General features: G+C 35.9%; 1 protein-coding gene across 1 annotated transcript; it reads left to right on the top strand.

Annotated features, from left to right (window-relative positions):
* Positions 1–10,902: 10,902 nt before the first annotated feature.
* On the top strand, positions 10,903–18,034 carry NPY5R (neuropeptide Y receptor Y5; the record flags this gene model as incomplete). The annotated part of the gene is made up of 2 exons (XM_081269830.1): positions 10,903–10,967; positions 16,682–18,034. Exon 2 carries the CDS (start codon positions 16,694–16,696, stop codon positions 18,032–18,034), a length of 1,341 nt encoding a protein of 446 aa, XP_081125956.1. The 5' UTR covers positions 10,903–10,967; positions 16,682–16,693.
* Positions 18,035–19,520: the final 1,486 nt, after the last annotated feature.

Genomic DNA, 19,520 nt, shown 5'->3' with positions numbered 1-19,520 from the left:
ACTGATACAGATGACTGGAATGTCTTCCAAATCAAACTGAAAAAAAAAGTAAATGCCTTTCCAATAAAGGTACGGGCACTGCCTAAAATATGCATCACCTTCTGTCTTCAAACTAAAAGCAAAATTAATTTCAAAACAGATGGGATCACCTGAACTTTACACTGTTTGAAATGTTTTCTTTTTCTGATTTTCAGCCTGAATAAAAATTACTTGAAGTTCAATATAAACTCATTTATTTATATAGATAGTGATGCACACAATCTTTGGGGGTGTCCCCCCCGCCCCCGAAAAGCTTTCTAAAGTATTTGTCACTATACCCACTTTTACAAGTTGGTAAAGGAGTATGACCAAGAATTAAAATTCTGTGATCATGCTGTAAATGTCTTATGTGTACACAATAACAGATGAGTATTCACTTGAAGATCCCACTTCTTGTTAAAGAGAGTAAAATGACAGACCCTAACTGATATCATTCTTACAGATATAATACACACACACTCACATACACCAAGGATGAAAATATAAATATAATTTAGGAATTTCAAAGCCTTTAAAGAGCGATAGCATACTTATTTGAGTTCATTATATTTCTATCCATCTTCTATCAACTCCACTCCATTAATTCTGATGTTCTTGACGTTTTCTCTAAAGCTTTTGATCATCATACTGGTTAGTTTTAGCCTATTGCAAGTACTAGAAATGAAATGATATAACTCTCTACTAAGAATATATTTCTATGTAAAATTCTTCATTGTTTCAGCAAATATTTTGGATTTGAGAATATAATTTGGACTCAGGTACTTTATTTTGTGTATATTCCATGCTAAAAAAATGGCTATATTAAAATGGCCACTGTATTTTATCATTTTAATAACTCTTGTTTTTAGGGAGTATTGCACTAAGGCAAATCTATAAAGCTGCATTCTTGAGATATTAATTAAAAACAAATACTGATATTCGAAAGATTGTCTGTGTCAAAGCGCCCTAACCCCCCCTTTTTTTTTACATGATAGTGATACAAAGAAAAGTTGTGAAAATTGAAAACAAAATCCTGTAGCTCTCTAGAAATATCATTTACTGAGGAGTCATTCCAATGTGTAAACTAGAAAAATTAGATTTGGTATAATGACCAAATACAACATAAGATCCTCTTATAATGCAATTTTTTTTTTTTTTTTTTTTTGGTACTGGGAATTGAACCCAATGGCACTTTACCAGTGAGGTACATCCCCAGCCTTTTTTAAAATTTTTTATTTGAAACAGCGTCTTACTAAGGTGCTAAGGTTCTCACTAAATTGCTGAGGCTGGCCTCCAGTTTGCAATTCTTCTGCTTCAGTGTCCACAGTTGCTGGGATTACAGGAGAGCACTACCAAGCAGGGTGAGATCCTTGTACAATGTCATCTTTTTCTTTTTTATATTTTTTTAAATTGTTTTAGTTGTAAATAGACACAATGCCTTCATTTTATTTATTTATTTTTATGTGGTGCTGAGGATGGAAGTCAGTACCTCACATGTCCTAGGCAAGTGCTAGGAGCTACAACCCCAGCCTCTATAATGTAATTTTATGGGCGGTTTGAAATAAAGTAATCTGAGTTCCTCAGAAACTATATGTTAAATTTCAAGATCACTTACTTTTCTTCTTTTTAGTGAACTGTCAGTTGAATACTTTCCTATTTGGGTCTCAGACTAGATAAAACTTCACTGCTGCTAAGGAGAGAGAAATATTTTGAATTCTGTGTGTTTCCTTATAAAATTTCATAACAGCCTGACCTATAAACCATGACTAAGATAAATAAATTAATGATGTATCTTCATTTTCTCTTGAGCAACAGTCTTGCGCTGTCATTTGAACTGAAGGATATGATCTACTTATTAAATCAAAGCAAATCTTAGTTTTTATCATCTAATAAAATGGAAAATTTTTATAGTCTGGTTCAGGCTTTAAATTCCATGATCCAATTCCTGTTGTGATAAAAGTACGTTTCTCAGATAATTTCTGTAGCTTAAACATTGTAATTACTTTATTAGTCTTATGTTCAATTTCTGCTGCAAGGGTTAAAGTTTCTAAAATACTACTAGGCCCTGATACAGGGAAATTATCATAATTTATCATCCAGAAGAATCCAGATAGGTATTAACACTCCACATGAAAAGTAAAATGGGAAGGAAGAAATTCCCCTGGGGTAGAGCTTACTATGAAGCATACTGCCAAATCAATTTATGGCCTACACATTGATTATGTGTTATTTTCCCATCTTTCTCTAAATTACTTACTGCATTTCTCTAAGTCGATGATGTCAAGGAATGTAAAATGAAAATGTTATTTTATGGAATAATATTGAAGTTATGAAACAATAAGAGAAGATGCTTTGAGAAAGCAATAGCATACCATCAGTTTTAAAGGAACTACAAAGTATTAAGATTTCTTTTTTAAAAGTCCACATCTTAGCAATAATGCAATACAGCTGGTACATAGCTTTGACTCGATTGGTAACTGCAATTAAGTAGTCAACACAATCATTTTATTCAATTGTATTTTGAGAGAAACAACTAACAGAATAAATAACAATTAATTTAGTTAAAATATAAGTATATAAGTACCTAAACAAGCAACTCTCCATGTGTAAAAATTTCAAATATTTACAGATTTGTTCTTCATGTGAAAAGAGAATGCACTTCAATAAAGTTTTCATTTGGTCACATAGGCTACATATTTAAGTCATTTTTCAACACCGTTGGAATAATATTCTAGAAAATTAAGGTCTTAAAATTAAATAAATATCCAAAAATTTTTCTTCAGGATTCATATTGTTAGACAAACTTTAGACATTCATCAAGTTACAATAATTTACTTGTTACATAATAATTTACTTGTTACAATAATTTAACATTATGTGTTCATTACATGATAAGATGAAAAAAGATTAACCATTGTTAGCGTTATTGCTTTTAATAATCATTATTACTCTTCCCTTCATATCTCCTGTCAAAGAGACAGGGTAGGAATAGCTGATGAGTAGGCCAAGCAAGCATGAATCCCCACTGGGCCCCACATCATCTATGACAAACATCTCTAACTGCTCATCATGCCCCCTATCCTGGCCCCCATCCCCATAATTCAGGCTTGGTCTTAAGATTCCTTCACAACACAGTACCTAAGGGAGCCCCTAGCAGTAGATCATACCTGGCCCAGGAAGTGAAGTTGTGATAGGACTATTTTTCCCAAAGATAGGAGAAAGATTCCTTATATATATTTAAATAATATCACAAATGGGTACAGACTGGTCATTATTTTGCTAAAAGAAGTATCATTTCTTTAGTCCTTTATTTAAGGTCTAGTTGTTATTTTTTCCCAGATGCATTTATGCTGCGCCCCTCCCCTGACTCAGGCAATGGCAAGGCCCTACTGAGGTGGATGGCGCAAGGCCCTACTGAGGTGGATGGCATCCTCTGGAGGAGCACAGTATGTTTCTGGGAATGGGCTGGTTTGTTTTTGTATTCCTTTAATAAGTATAGTTGCGATTTCCCATATGACCATTAAGTATGAAGGAAAAAACATGACTTTCCCAATTAATGCAGCTACTTCTAAGAATAGATCTGTTTGCTCTAAATGCAATGATTCAGCTGTGGAGCGTAAATTGTTAATGTCTAATGAAAAACTCCCTGTATTCCTGTCAAGGAAGTTTTTGAGAAATTAAATTTAAATCTAGAGAAGAAAAATTAATGTTAAGAAGACAGATTAGTGCTTAGTACTGGGCAACTTGTTCTTGTTCCTGTGCACAATGTTTTGTGCTCTTACTCTTGTTTGATTAAAATTAATAACAAGTCAACCACTTGCCGTAACCATGGCACCGGTTCCAGTCAGTAAGTCAAGAAAGAATAGTCAAGGTATAGGCCAATAGTTTGGGACATTTCTAACTATTATTAAAAGTTAACTTAGCAGAAACAGCTCAAAGCAAAATGCGAACTGAAAGTATAAATGCTTGCTTATGCATAAGCCAAAATACATTCTTCTATTCTAATTGTAACTACGTAATATTTCATTTCTTTGAATAATGATTCCTGTTTTGTAACCACAAAGTACTGTGAGCCTGCCAAAATGAAAAGTATATATGATCAACTTCACAAGTAAAGATTGGGATTCAGCACCTTCACTTTGGTGTCTGTGTTGTTTCTCCACCCCCCTTTCGCCGACTCCTCACCATCCGTTGTCTCCTGAGACCCCCTGTTGGAGCTGGACTCCAATACATTTAATAATTGAAAATATTAAAATCTCTAAGGATGCTGATAGTATAATCGGACTCTTGTGAACTCAGATCATTAGCTACCACTCTCCACTAGCATAGCTTGTGGGTGAAAACAACTAACTCAATGGCACAGATTGTTACAACTACAAATTTAAAACCTTAGTTGAGCTTTAAATATCACTCAGAAATTCTTGAGACTGAGTCACTCCAAATTCCTCTCTTCTTCTAAACTATTCTAAAATTTCACTCCTGTCTTCCAGCCTCCTACTTCATATCCTCAATTGCAATGGAGTCCTTCTTTTTCAGATGAGTAAAGGCCATCATAGATTTACTCCCCAACTTTCATAACCCTCGTTTTAGCAATGGATCTTCCAAACAGCTGTTCCAGCCCCCAGACTTTGAGCCAACCTCGTCCACTGAGATTTACCAGCCAAGGCTCCAAACACCATGAGACAGAGACAAGTCATCTCCACTGTGCTCTACAGAGGTGCTGACCCACCCAACCCAGGACCACACCAGCTGTGAGTTGTCATATTCCACGAAGTTTTGTTGAGATTTGTTAAACAATGACATGGTAACCATCACATTTGTTTATTCAATAATTCACTTTTTTTTCTGTCTCAGCACTAAAATAAAAACGAATTTTGGAGTTGTGGCTCAGAAGTGGAGGGCTCGCCTAGCATGCGTGAGGCGCCAGGTTCGATCTTCAGCACCACATAAAAATAAAATAGATATTGTGTCCACCTATAACTAAAAAACAAATATTTTTTTAAATGAAAGAAGACAACATAGTGGAATGAATCTGACATAATTTTCCTAGGTGTATATGTGAATACCCCACAGTGAATCTCACCACATTCACAAGACTGGGGTCCTAATTAGAATAAGATACATTTCATGCTTATATAATTTATCAAAATGGATTCTATTGGCATGCATAACTAAAAAGAATCAATAAAAAAAGCAAAATTGCTCAAATCTTTCTCAAAGTCACTAACTTACCTATATCACATCTTCTCTAGCTACCTTCTCTTTCCTGGCTAAATTCTCCAAGGGTAAGGTACATTTACTGTCTTCTCACTTACTCTTCAAATATGGACTAATCAAACCTGATTCTTCATAGGACACCAATGGCCAAAGCTAGGAGACACTACCCCTGCCTCCTTAGTCTAAGTAGGTCACCATATTGTTTACTTCTTCACATCACATTTCCCCTTCTCCCCCAAGAGTGTCTTTTGTCCTAACACCCTAGTAGGTGGTATCCCCACCCTGCTATTTCTGTAACTTCTCTTGCTAGGAGACACTACCCCTGTCATGCTGTTCACCTTCCAAGACCAGTCAGGCTTGAGCCTGCTGTTGTCCTGTTTCTTTCTTTTTTCAAGCCTGAAATCAAACTTTCTAGAGATGCCAATCTTAATCTTCTTTATTCAATATTAATGAATAATCATATTGTCTGCCATCAATTATGTTCTTGTATGTCTATAAACCCAAGTCTCTACTAAAAGTACTGATCTTCTTCAAATTTGCTTGACATTTCCTTCTTAGCTCATGGATCTGACCTCAATTAGCATCGTCCTCCTCCCTCACGCCCAAACTTAAGAATCATCCCAATTATTCCCTTCTCTCACACTCTGGAATCCAATGCATTACAGATTCTCATTTTCTTTTAGTTTTCTGAATATTTCCCACATGTGTTCTTTCTCCTCCACCCACCTCTATTTATTTCTCTACTAATAGTCTCAGCCCCTATCCAGTTGTATCTCTCAGCTAACATTATGCAGTTGCTCTCCTTCCAGATACCTAAGCAGAGTGCAAACAATGTCCTTTATAATCACTTTCAGTATCAACATTCAAGTCACCCTGGACTACTTGGCAGTTTTCTGAATGTGACACTCTCACCCCTTCGTGTTACTGACCCACATCTCACTTGCCTACTTGCTCATCTCCTCCATCTGCCTGTTTAATTCTTACCAATCCCTCAAACTTTAGTTCAAGTATCTTCTCAACCATAAAGTCCTCTCTCATCTCCATCTCCCCAATCCCTGCATAGGCTGACTTTGCATTCTTATTTACAGTCTTGCAACAATTTAGGTTGACTTCTAATGCAGAACTTATCATATTGCACTATCATTAATTATTTGCACAGACCTCCAAATACACTTTTTTTTTCAACCTCTTTGAAATTAGAGACTAGACTAATATCTGTATACCAAATAGGTTTTGTTGAAAGACTGAAAAACTAGGAACAGAGTAGGACCATAAAACATTTGAACATCACAAATCAAACCCTGCTGGACCACCCCCATAGGTATAAGCTTGAACAATGGACCCCTGGTGCCTTTGAAAATGCTTATAATCTGTGCTGAAAGAAATCCCTCACATTTTTCTACCTACCGAACATATTTGTTAAAGTTGAATTACCTGTGGAAATGATAAGAGTAAGAATACGGTAACATGGATTTTGGAAGAACATGTTTTCCAGTGATGTTAACTACTAATTCTGGGCTTTGGCTTTGGACAGTTCTCCAAACAGTCTTTTTAAAAACTATTCAAAACAAACCAACGTACCAAAATAAATAAATAAATTCCACTTAAATATAGTAAAGCTATATTTAGACTTACAACTAGAATTAAACTATTAACTGATGAAAAGTAAATAGCAAATAAAAAGTTTATTTAAAAAGCTATTGGAAAATATTCTCAACAACACCACTTTTTAGAGGAGCTTTGATCTGAAAAAGGAAGGAATTATATGACCTATATATGGATTTATATGATAAAATATTATGATTCATGAGAAATCCATGTTCTCTTCCTTTATATATATTTTGTACCACAAGTTGTATTTTTTAAGAGAGAGAGAGAGAGAGAGAGAGAGAGAGAGAGAGAGAGAGAGAATTTTTTAATATTTATTTTTTAGTTTTCGGCAGACACAACATCTTTGTTTTTGTGTGTGGTGCTGAGGATCGAACCCAGGCTGCACACATGCCAGGCAAGCGCGCTACCGCTTGAGCCACATCCCCAGCCCCTAAAGTTGTAAAATAATATAATTAGATACAGGATGATCTGTTGATATGTGAGATACCCACAACTTTTTGAAAAGAATCAAATCTAGTTGTATAATTATTAATAGCTACAGAAAAGAGAATATACCAGTAATAATGGAAAAACTTTTATTCCTTCTCTTTCTTTTCTTTTTCTAATATGGAGAGGCAATAAGCAAACTTATAAACAAACAATATTTATGACTATCAAAATTTTCTTAAGATAAAAAGGTTGTTTTTCCACACATATGCCATGAATGTCCTTATGTTAATGAAATAAAGTCGTAGATATCCAGAGCTTAAAGGAGCTTCAGATCTGCATGCATACACACACACACACACACACACACATATTGTAAACACTAAACAATTAATTGCCTTGTCTAAATCCACACAACTAATTTGGGATAAAACCTGGCAGTAACCCAGGTGTTTTAAGGGTTTATTATTCAAATATATATGTAATGTGTGATTGTATAACCACAGATATGTAGGTCACATATATACGTGTAGGTACTTTTTACATAGAAAATTATTTTTTCAAAAGGAATTTTGCATTCTGTCTGGAAATCAGTTACTGCTTGATATTTAAGATTTAATCATTAGGACATCAAAAGAGAATAATATATTGCTTTAAGAGTGCAGTGCTTATAGAAGTCAATAAGGTATTTATGGTGCTCCCTTAGACCTTCAAAATTATCACAGAAATGCTTGAGAAAGTGACTCTATACTTATAGTACTCTGTGTTAACTTTTAAAAAATAGTTTTTGTTCCATAAAAGCAATTGGATGACTTTCACATTAATAAGTTCCTCATTTTAAGGACCTGAAATGAGAAAACACATTAATAAGTATCTTATTAATTATTAATAATGATTATTAAGATACTAATTTACATGGAAAATTACTTCTATTCCAAAGGAATCTAGACAAAAAACAGAACTGTAACAATATTTTTGTTAACACACAGGAATGGCCCTTTCCATATCTTTATATATTAAGGACTTAAATTCGCCATGGTAGAAAAAGTGGACACAAATATTTACTCTTAATGCATACAACAAAAATTCTTAGAGAAAAAAATGCATCTAGTAAAAGTAATACTATTTTCTCTAGTTTATGCCCATTACCCTTATAACTAATATATCGGAATCATTTATCATTTGAGATTCTATCAAAACACTTCAGCAACTATCTTCCACAAATGGTAGCAATTATCAAAATGCAGCAATAACATTGATAAAAACAAGCATGTTCCTAAGCAAAATGTTACCCCAGGCACAATTCCTCAGTAATTTGTCTTAGGAGTCCCAAGGGTTCTATAACTTTCACCTTTACAGATATGCTTTCTTTCATCACTGATAACGAATCATGAAAACTGGGAAATAGTCAGTTTAATTTTGTAACATGCATAAAATCCAACTTAATTTCCCAAGTGAGCATTTTATAAATTGAGAGTAGGAAAAATACATAGAGCAGAAGTGGACATTACTATTTCTGTTCCCAGAGGTAGTAAGCCCTGCAATCCTACTCCATAAAACACAAACAAAATTTTTCTGTTATGTGCTACAAAGAGTCATGATGATCAGTCCTTAATCTCTCTGGGGAAATTTTAAGTAGGCAAAAGCCTACTCATGGTTGCATGTTCTTCTTTATGCAACATATTGCTGATTATTTTAAACTGATGATTTTTTCAAAATAAAAGATAGTTAATAATTTGTTCACTCTATGGAAGTCTAAGACTGTATGTTATGATGAATTTTTGAAGAAAAAATTATCACTCCTCTTTCTGAGGTTTTTGGAGGTGTGATGGGAAGGGAAAATATATAGGTTCAATAGAATATTCATCTTAATGGCATAAGGGACTTTTATTCCCAATACTCTAATAATAACAGTACTTCATCCTATAGATCCTACAGGTTTATATAGTAAAAAAATGAATTTGACAAAGAAAAAATGAAATTTATCATATTTTAACACTCACGTGTAGCATAGATTGGTTTTTGGAGATAGTTATGGTGGGTTTAATTTGGAAACTGTTTTAAAGTCAAGGTGTATTTGAAAGGTGTGTGCTACCTATGACTGTAGAAGGGATGGAAGGATGGAAATTTATGTGGCAATGTGTAGTATGCTAATTGTATAGAAGCTGGAGTTAAGAGAGTTCGAGACCAAACACTCATTTTCTCAATATCACGTTCAGCGTCTCCATATCTCCCTTCCCCTACTGCAGAATCCCATGGGCCTGCTCAGATACCTCTTGTGCTAAGCTATTGGACAGAATACAGTGATTCAGAAAGAGAGCATAGAAGAATGGAATTGGAACTGTAGGTTCTGGAGGCATTTAGAATTTCTTGGGTGATTCTATGGCTGATAGAACAACAAACAACATAGCCCCCCTGAGTTCTTAATGCTAAGTCAGCAGAAAAGGGGCACAAGAATTGTTGTCTGACCTTTGGAGTAACAGCAATTGCTGGCCCAGAAATTAAGTTTATAAATTGGATTGTTGCCAAGGAATAAAATTGTCTTCAGTAGATTGAGCGCCAGTTCCACAGACTTGTAATATCAGGCCATGCTGTGATTGTCACATAATAGTTCTGATTTTAAGAACACAATAAATAGTGCCCTTTTTCACCATTTGGCTGTGTCCAGAGACATGTGGACCCCTCTCTCTCTCTCTCTCTCTCTCTCTCTCTCTCTCTCTCTCACACACACACACACACACACAGCCTAAATTATCTGCCAACTAACGATTAACTAACATTAAGGCAAAATTGCCCAATGCAAATATGAAATACAGATTTTGAAATATTAAGGCGGGAAATTATGTTGAAGAGGAACAGAACAGAGTTTTTTTGTTTGTTTGTTGTATGTCTTTTTGTTGTCTCTTTTTCAAACCAGTGGCAACCCTTAAAGGAACTTTTCCTGTTATTGAATATCCTCTTGAGCCCAGTTAGAGTTAGCTCCATTTCTGCCTCACTCGCCAGCTCCAGACAGCTTGCCCACACCTGTAACTTCTACTCCTTAGTCTGCTCCTTGCAATGCATTACCGCTGACTCCCTGGAATACCCTGCAAGTTCAGTGCTACCTCCCCGCCTAGCCCATAATCTTGCTCACTTCAAAAAGGTGCAAGAAAGAGCGGTGTTGTTTCGTTTTTTGCTTTAGTTATCTCCGAACAAAGAGAAAACCTGGGCCTTGAAGCTTTTTCTCTGGAAGTCTAAGCTCTTAGAGATTCACCCACTTCCACACAGTTCACAACGGGGCTAGGAGCAGGACAGGGGGAAAAAAAATCGATTTTCAGATTTTTGAACCAAGTTAACTTGGTCTGGAACCGGAGGCCAGGATGACTGAGCGACATCCTGAAGCCCATCAGCTTCTCCCTAGGACTCCTACCAGCGGGGTAGAGACTGTGATGCCCCAAGTCCCCTCTGTTGGGAAAAGATGGAGTGAGCAGGCGCCCTAGAGCAGGGTCTCTGGGGTCCCCGGAGCAGTCACGTGTTCCCGAGGCGCCTCTAAAACCCTCGCGGTTCCCCGCCCCCTCCTCCCCACCGCCACCTCCAGGTCCTGCTCCTGCTGCCGCTGTCACAGCTGCTGTTGCCTGAGTGCAGAAGCCACCAAGCTCGGCCACGTCCCGGGGAGCCGAGAACCGAGGCACCTGCAGCGCCCGGGACGCCCCGAGGTACGTTTTCCAGACCCCGCCACCCCTGTTGATGCCTGGAGAGCCTGCACCGAGTGGCCCTGTCCAGTCTTGTCGCGGGCGACCTGTCCGCACCGGCCCGGGCTTCGGGCTCCAGCACCCCTGTCCTCGGTCCTGGAATGCTGTTGGGGCTTCCCAGAGAGTGGGTGGGGAAGCTGGAGGCAGCGCGGCTGGAAAAATGGGGGCGTAGGGTGGCAGCACAGGCGCGGAAAGCCGGGAAGGGATCGTGGTGAATTTTTTCTGGCCGGGCAGGTACCCCCAGTCCTCAACTCACCCGGGGTGGAGCAGGCACTGGCCGAACCCGGGAGGAGAATGTCCGTCCGAGATCCACTAGGGAGCCTCGTCTGGAAGGCGGGGAGGAGGGTGGACAAAGCTCTCCCCACCGCTGGCCAGCCCAGGGTGCAGCCAGACGGGCGTCGGAGGCCCGGGAGTGGCACCCCGCGCGGGTTGCCCGGCCAGCCCTAGCTCCAGCGAGGCCCCGGGGTGCGGCGCCACTTGGGCCGTCCAACTGTCGCGCTGTCCCGCAGCTGGCCCAAGACCCAGAGGCAGTTGCGCGCTAGGTTTGCACTCCTATTTGCGAGGTGGCCTCTTTTGACAAAGGCGAGCGATAAACATGCATCCCTTTGCCTCGAATTTCAGAAAAGGGAATTGTGATCCCCAAGTTTACAGACCTTTTGGTTTATATTTTAAACGAACATCTTGTTTAGATAGAGTCTGGAAGGATTTTGTCACAGTCTAAGGAAATAGCCTAAGGCTCTTTCGGGGGAATTTTGCAGACTGAATGCAGTGCTAAATTTCAGATTTCTCAAGGTAAGAGAAACTCTACTGGCAGAATGGAGAAGAGAGTGTTCCTGCGTGTTTTGTCGGTTGAGCAGAGATGTATTTATCTGTCCAATTCCAATTTCGCCAAATTCTGCCTTTAAGAATGAATCATGGGAATATTTGGGAACTTTGGAATCTCGTCATTGTTTCAAATCACAGCAATATAGGCAACAGCTGATATTTTATCATTGCTAGAAGAAGAGCTTGCATATATTTTATTCTTTTATGTGATTGACATCTTTTGTGAGAAGAATCATGTGTATTTTCTTAAGGTAGAAAGTTATCTTAACAAAGAACCCATACTTAAAATGCATAAATCAATCTCTTACTGTCAGACCACTGTAGTTCCTCTTATTCTAAGAGCTTTGTAATGTTTTGAACAACCAATAATTAAAAAATTCAAAAAAGAGAAATATCTGCTTTCTTAAAACATTTAAAGTTTATTCAGAAGACCATTTGTCTAGGTGTCAGATATAGATCAATAAATACTGAACCACAGTATATTCCAAAGACATTCCTTTTTTTAAAGTTGCCACAGTTTAGCTAAGAACTTATGTATTTTTCACTTCTTTTTTAAACTGAGAATTAAAGTTCATTATTTCAGCTGGAATTGCTGATGATGGAAGATACATCCATATATAAAAGAGAAGAACAATATAGAGTAATTAGGCAATTAGGCACAACAAAGCTTTCAGTTTGTATCAGATTTCTTCTTGAAATAATATTTATTTATTTCATTGTTTAAACACTCTCTCTTTGGTTCTATTTCATTTTTCTTTAATAATCTGAGATGAAATAAGTTTCACATATGGCATTGCTATTATTACAAAATATTTATCCTGCATAAAATTATACAGCATTCATCATAACTTCTTGAAAAATAAAATTATTAAACAGATTTACATTTTCACTCTAGGTTTTCTTATTGTATTTTTCAGGGAAAGGAAAGTGAATGATTAAGTTTAAGAAAATAAATCCTTTAAGCTTTTATTTATTTAGTTTCAAAATAGCTCCTCTACCTTAGATTTTCAATGTTAAAACAGACAACATATCTTATTGAAAAAAATTTCCTAATGTTTAAACTATCCCCTGATTATATGCAGGGGCTAATTAACATGTTCACCCACCCCCAATGTCAATACCCATGGCCTGGTTGGGAGAAGAAATATTTATGGGAGCAAATTAATATTTTGTGCAGAGTACTGTATCAGGTGTCATGTTTGTGTGTGGTAGATGGAAGGACTGTGGCTCAAAGGAGAACAGGAGAAAATTGACTACAAAGTCAAACCAAAATAAAATGAAAAAATAAAATTTGAATGAGTGAATATTAGAAGGGAGAAAAAACATAAGAAAAAGACAATTTATAAATCAATCATAGGTACTGTTATATTCAGTACCTATTCTATATATATGTGTGTGTGTGTGTGTGTGTGTATTTTTTTCCCTTAATCTCTTATATTCGGCAGTAGTGCAAGTGTTTCTGCTGTAGTGAAAAGAGTACATCACCAGCAGCCAGAAGATGCCCTTCATTCATTCATTACCCATTTGGGGACTTTCTTATCTCAGGCAGTCTTCTCACTGTATGAGTTTGACTTAATCCCTTATAGAATATTCCTTTCATAATTAGTCATATATTATATTAGTCATCTTTATGCCATCATGGCAGAGCAGAGCACCTACCATATTAGATTTTCAACAAATGATTATTGAATAAATAAAGGAACAACAAATTTTACTTAGCTATTCTTTAGTGAAAGCTGCCTCCCCTTTGAAATTATGCACAAACTACCTATTTCTTAAAATACTTGAATATTTTAGGGAAGGAAAAAAATGTTATCTTTGGTTTTCCCAGTGTTCAACAAATGGCATTTCCTTCAACTGCTTACTAAGGAGAATGTGATTTTTTACAGCTTAATGAATTCAATATTTTAGGTTCCTATGTTTAAAATAGGAGAGTTTAGTAACAAATTGTCCAATAGGATGCACTTCTTTTCATTTAAATAGAAACATGGTAAGTTTGTTTTTGCAATTTTAGTTTCATGTTGGCTGTGCCATATCCTTGATCAATGAAGACATTCAATTTAAAAAGTTAAAGTACTAAAATATTATTTTTACGTAGGTATCTTTCATTTTATTTAGGGGACATTTAAAAACTTATGCAATTTCAGTGTATCCCTATATGCATATGTGAACAAACGTGTACATATATACATATGTACACATGCATATCCTAAATATTCCTCTGATGATTCATTTCTGTTATTTTAAGTCTGGGAAAAATTTAAAAGTACTTTTCTAAAGTAATTAATAACAAATATTTATTTAGAATCTGCATATGTATAATATTCTATTAATCACCTCCCTACCATCAAAATTATTAGGACTTTCCCCCTGTCTCCCTTAGGATCTAATCAAGAGAGTAGAACCCAAATCTTGGAGATAAGCTGAATTTTAGATTCAAAACCACATTGTTTCTATTGTCAAAAACTCTGCTGCATTTCTTCATCTTCAAAAAGTGTTGGACAGCAATTTTACAATGAATCTTCTAGCTCAAAAGCACAAAGCCATTGCAAAAGGGGCTGTTTAGTTTCTCACTTGTCCTTGCCCTGAAGGTAGAGAAAGGCAATCAGTAACCATGCCCTACTACAAAGTCAGGAGAAAGGGAATGATTCAAGAAAGTGAGTCAAAAGAACAATTAATCAGGAGCACAGTTACAAATAGCCTGTGCACATTGTAAGTGTAAATAGGATTGTGAACAAGCTATACCCGGGGTCGGGGGTGGTCGTCAGAACTCAGGAAATTAAGCAGAGATACCAGTAAAAGCTGCTTTCATTAGAAGCTCACTGACCTATCCAAGGGAGTAGCTGGGAGGCCATTGCCCAGTGATATGGTACATAAGATGATACAGGAGAATCAGGATGATTCACGTTTGTATCAGTTATCCTCTTTCCCTCAAGGTAGAGTAGATGTAACTTGCTGGCTAGGACCTAAGGATAAATGAATATGATCTTGGGTTTTTGAATTGATTAATCTTTAAAGGGATATAACTGGCATCAGAAAGTAATTTTATCCACATGGAATTAGTGGAAGAAGTTGTGAAAAACTTTTCAACTTTTCTCATAGCACAATGATGACTGTGTATTTAAAAATAGCTGTAGATAAAGCTAAAAGTAATCTTATTTATAATGAATGGATGTATGTACACAAAGCATTTATTTTTTAATTTATTTTTATTTTTTTGGAAATGTAATGAACCAGGACCTGTAAGTTCCTCATAAGTTGAAGAAAACACTGTACACTATTAATTTAAATATAAATTTTTTATAGTTTATAGTTTAAGAACAATTATTCAATTATACACACACAAACACACACATACTCACAGAGAGAGAGAGAGAGAGAGAGAGAGAGAGAGAGAGAGAGAGAGGGAGGGAGGGAGGGGGGAGGGAGAGATCTGTAACAGTATGTACTCATCATAATTCATTAGCTATTATTGTCTTGAGTTTCCTGTAGGAAATTCTTGTTGGAAAAAAAATGGAATTGTTAACTTTCATTAAAAAGAAGTAGGGATTCCTTTTGCCCCTTACTGATTTGTTATAGGCAATTTAGTGCTTCATTAAACAATATGACAAAAATCTCTAAAATGTAGAGGTAGAGCTATAATACCACTGTTATATGACATAAATTTTATTCGAAATGAAAAAACTTACTATGAAGTGTTGTGTTAGCATCACTTCTACGTTTAACTTTAAAATATAATGTTTTCCTTAAACAATATGAATTCATGAAAGCTTTCTAAAGCTGACATTTAGATGAATAGTATTTTTAGCTTAAAATAAAAATCATATTTAACAAATTCAGTATTTTTTGCCTAAAATATAAGAAGCAAAAAAATATTTTTCCTGAACAATATTTAATTTTAAATTGACAAGTAAACAGATAAACTTCATTTTTAACAATACCAACAGCACTACTGGTCAGTCAGTGATTGTCCTAATTCATGGTAACCTAACACATCTCAAAGGACTGAGAATCTATCATTGAATGACTTCATTCAGCACTATGCAGTGTGTAGCTTAATAAGCACTTATTGAATGCTTATTATATATACCTAGGTCTTGGAACAGTGTTCTACATTTAAGGGGCTTGAATGTGAACACTGCCTGAACTAGATTATATTTAGGTTACTTGATTTTTGTTTGGATTTTTTGTTCTTTCCTAAATATTGATTTAACACCTAGAGTGGGTGAAGCTACTCTGCCATGTGTTGTGATGAATGCCATGGGAAATAAGTACTTTAGCATTACTTATAAATAAATAAGGGAGACTTGTAGGCATGATTGCAATGTAAAGCAGATGGTGACAGCATCAGACTGCTATACTCAAGGTATTATGGGAATTTTGAGGAGAGATCACATCCAATTTGGTAGATCAGAGATAGCATAGGTGACTTTTATATTTGGCTTTGATTCAGGAAGGAAAGAAAGGGATTGTTTTAAGGTAAGATTATGTCATGATACCATGTACCAGGTATCTTGACTAGAGAATAATAGTATTGAGCTATTATGTGATGTATTTTAAAGTTCTTATCTTCCCTTTCCCTACATTATTTGTACCATAAATTAAAAAGACATAAGTCTGCTCCTTTAGCACAAGTTGACACTGCATAGAACTGATGATGGAGTTAAATTCACTGTGTTTGTTATTGGCTGGATTTGTACTGCATTTGGAACCAAGTAAAGACCTCACTAAATTTTCTTAGATTTATAGGGTAATGGGAGCAAACTATAAAATACAGTTTCCCTCTGGATGGATTGTGTTCAGTAGTCATGTAATGGTTTTTATGTTTCTAATGAATGTCTCTTTATTCCAAGCAGGACTCTAATATGGATTTAGAGCTCAAGGAGTATTATAACAAGACACTTGCCACAGAGAACAATACTGCTGTCACTCGGAATTCCGATTTCCCCGTCTGGGATGACTACAGAAGCAGTGTAGATGACTTACAGTATTTCTTGATTGGGCTCTATACATTAGTAAGTCTTCTTGGTTTTATGGGGAATCTACTCATTTTAATGGCTCTCACGAAAAAGCGTAATCAGAAGACTACGGTAAACTTTCTCATAGGAAATTTGGCCTTCTCTGACATTTTAGTTGTGCTGTTTTGCTCACCTTTCACACTGACCTCTGTCTTACTGGATCAGTGGATGTTTGGCAAAGTCATGTGCCATATTATGCCTTTCCTTCAATGTGTGTCGGTTCTGGTTTCAACCTTAATTTTAATATCAATCGCTGTTGTCAGGTATCATATGATAAAGCATCCTATATCTAATAATTTAACGGCAAATCATGGCTACTTCCTGATAGCTACAGTGTGGACCCTAGGTTTTGCAATTTGTTCTCCCCTTCCAGTGTTCCACAGTCTTGTGGAACTTCAGGAAACCTTCGATTCAGCATTGCTGAGCAGCAGGTATTTATGTGTCGAGTCCTGGCCATCTGACTCATACAGAATTGCTTTTACTATCTCTTTATTGCTAGTTCAGTATATTCTGCCTTTGGTTTGTCTAACCGTAAGTCATACTAGTGTCTGCAGAAGTATAAGCTGTGGTTTGTCCAACAAAGAAAACAGACTAGAAGAAAATGAGATGATCAACTTAACTCTTCATCCATCCAAAAAGAATGGGAATCAGCTGAAACTCCCCAGCAGCCACAAGTGGAGTTATTCATTCATCAGAAAACACAGGAGAAGATACAGCAAGAAGACGGCATGTGTGTTACCTGCTCCAGCAAGACCTTCCCAGGAGAACCCCTCAAGAACACTTCCAGAAAACTTTGGCTCTGCGAGAAGTCAGCTCTCTTCATCCAGTAAATTCATACCGGGGGTCCCAACCTGCTTTGAGATGAAACCTGAAGAAAACTCAGATGTTCATGAAATGAGAGTACAACGTTCCGTCACAAGAATCAAAAAGAGATCTCGAAGTGTTTTCTACAGGCTGACCATACTGATATTAGTGTTTGCTGTCAGCTGGATGCCCCTGCATCTTTTCCATGTAGTAACTGACTTCAATGATAACCTGATTTCCAATAGGCATTTCAAGCTGGTGTACTGCATTTGTCATCTGTTAGGCATGATGTCCTGTTGTCTTAATCCAATTCTCTATGGATTTCTTAATAATGGCATCAAAGCTGACTTAATGTCCCTTATACACTGTCTTCATATGTCATAAATATCACGGTTTACCAAGGAAAGAACAAATATTGAGGTCATCTGAAATATCATTTATATTTTCATGATAATGATGTATTTATAATAAATTTTGATAACGTGGAATCTAATTTACATTAAAGAGCTCTGGATTTTAATGTCAGTTTGTAATATGGAAGATAATTTTAATGTGTTATAACATGAGTAATTCATTTAGTTGTACAGAGTCAGTGTCAATCACATATGTAATTTCATTTTTTAAAGTAGTTAGGTAGTAGTTATGTTGCCTTCCATTTCATGTTATCTATAAATCAATGGATGGTGTTTTTTGATTAAAATAAAACTGATATCCAAACAAATCAGTACTATTTTTTTGTGTGTGAAGAAGCAAAACTTATTTTTTCTGCAGAGTATTTAATTTCATAATTGAGGAGCTTTGTTATCTATCTTCATTTTTATTCTACAGGCTTCTTAATGCTTAGTTTGTGAAAGTACAGAACATATTTAATATGCCTAGGAAATCATGACTAAATGACAGATGTATGCCTAGTAATCATCATCATTTTAAACATTGGGTACATTTTTGGAAATCCTATAGGAAAATGAATATCTCATATTATTGAGAATTGGTAAAATGATCAATTTAGCTCTACTTTCCTAATTATAAGCAATTAATTTGGCAAATAAAAAATTTTAATCAAAACACCCTTCTATGACTGTGATTTGTTAGTATGTAGGAGCTCCCCCAGGTAATTTGGACAGAACAGTCCATAAATTGAAAGAGTAGAGCAGTTACCCTCAGCATAAAGACCACTACCTTCACAGGTTTTCCCACTGTGCTCCTCCTCTTTCCCGAGGTATTTCCTTTGCCTTCTACGTTGTCAGTGTGCTATTGGGGTTAAAAGACTCTTCCCAATTCTGAAGCCCCTTTAAATTTTGCCTGGTCTAAAACTAGGAGTTTATTTTCAAAGATTTTGACCCAGGCTTATGTATTTTTCCTTCACTATTCTCCCATAGTCACATCAGAAAACCCAGAAATCTGAGGCCAGGATGAGAAAGGAACAAAAAATGAGAAATGCCTGTAAAAACATTTTTTTTTCTAGATTTGAAATAAAAGCCATATCTATTAACATAATGAAAAAAAGATTTTAAATCTTTTCTAGACTTATAAATAACATTAAATACTATCAAATAATGTTTTTATATACAACTTTTATATTCCAAAACATGAAGTCTAAGTGATGTTTCCAGTTATTAAATAATTTTGAAGACAATTTTAAGTGTTGACAGAAAATGAGGTTAATATATTTGCCCCAATATAGAATAATTAATATACTTTGCTATTTCAATGTGATCTGCATATGAAGTCTCATATACTATACTACTAAATTGAGGTTGAAGTCAGACTATTTGAACTTTTTGCGCATTTGCTTATTTTTGCCATTAAAATTTTTTTTTTAGTTGTAGATGGACATAATACCTTTATTTTATTTATTTATTTTTACGTG

The sequence above is a fragment of the Spermophilus citellus genome (genome assembly GCF_964194105.1).
Source record: "Spermophilus citellus genome assembly, chromosome: 16".
NCBI classification, from domain to species: Eukaryota; Metazoa; Chordata; class Mammalia; order Rodentia; family Sciuridae; genus Spermophilus; species Spermophilus citellus.
This window is presented reverse-complemented; position numbering and strand designations above follow the sequence as displayed.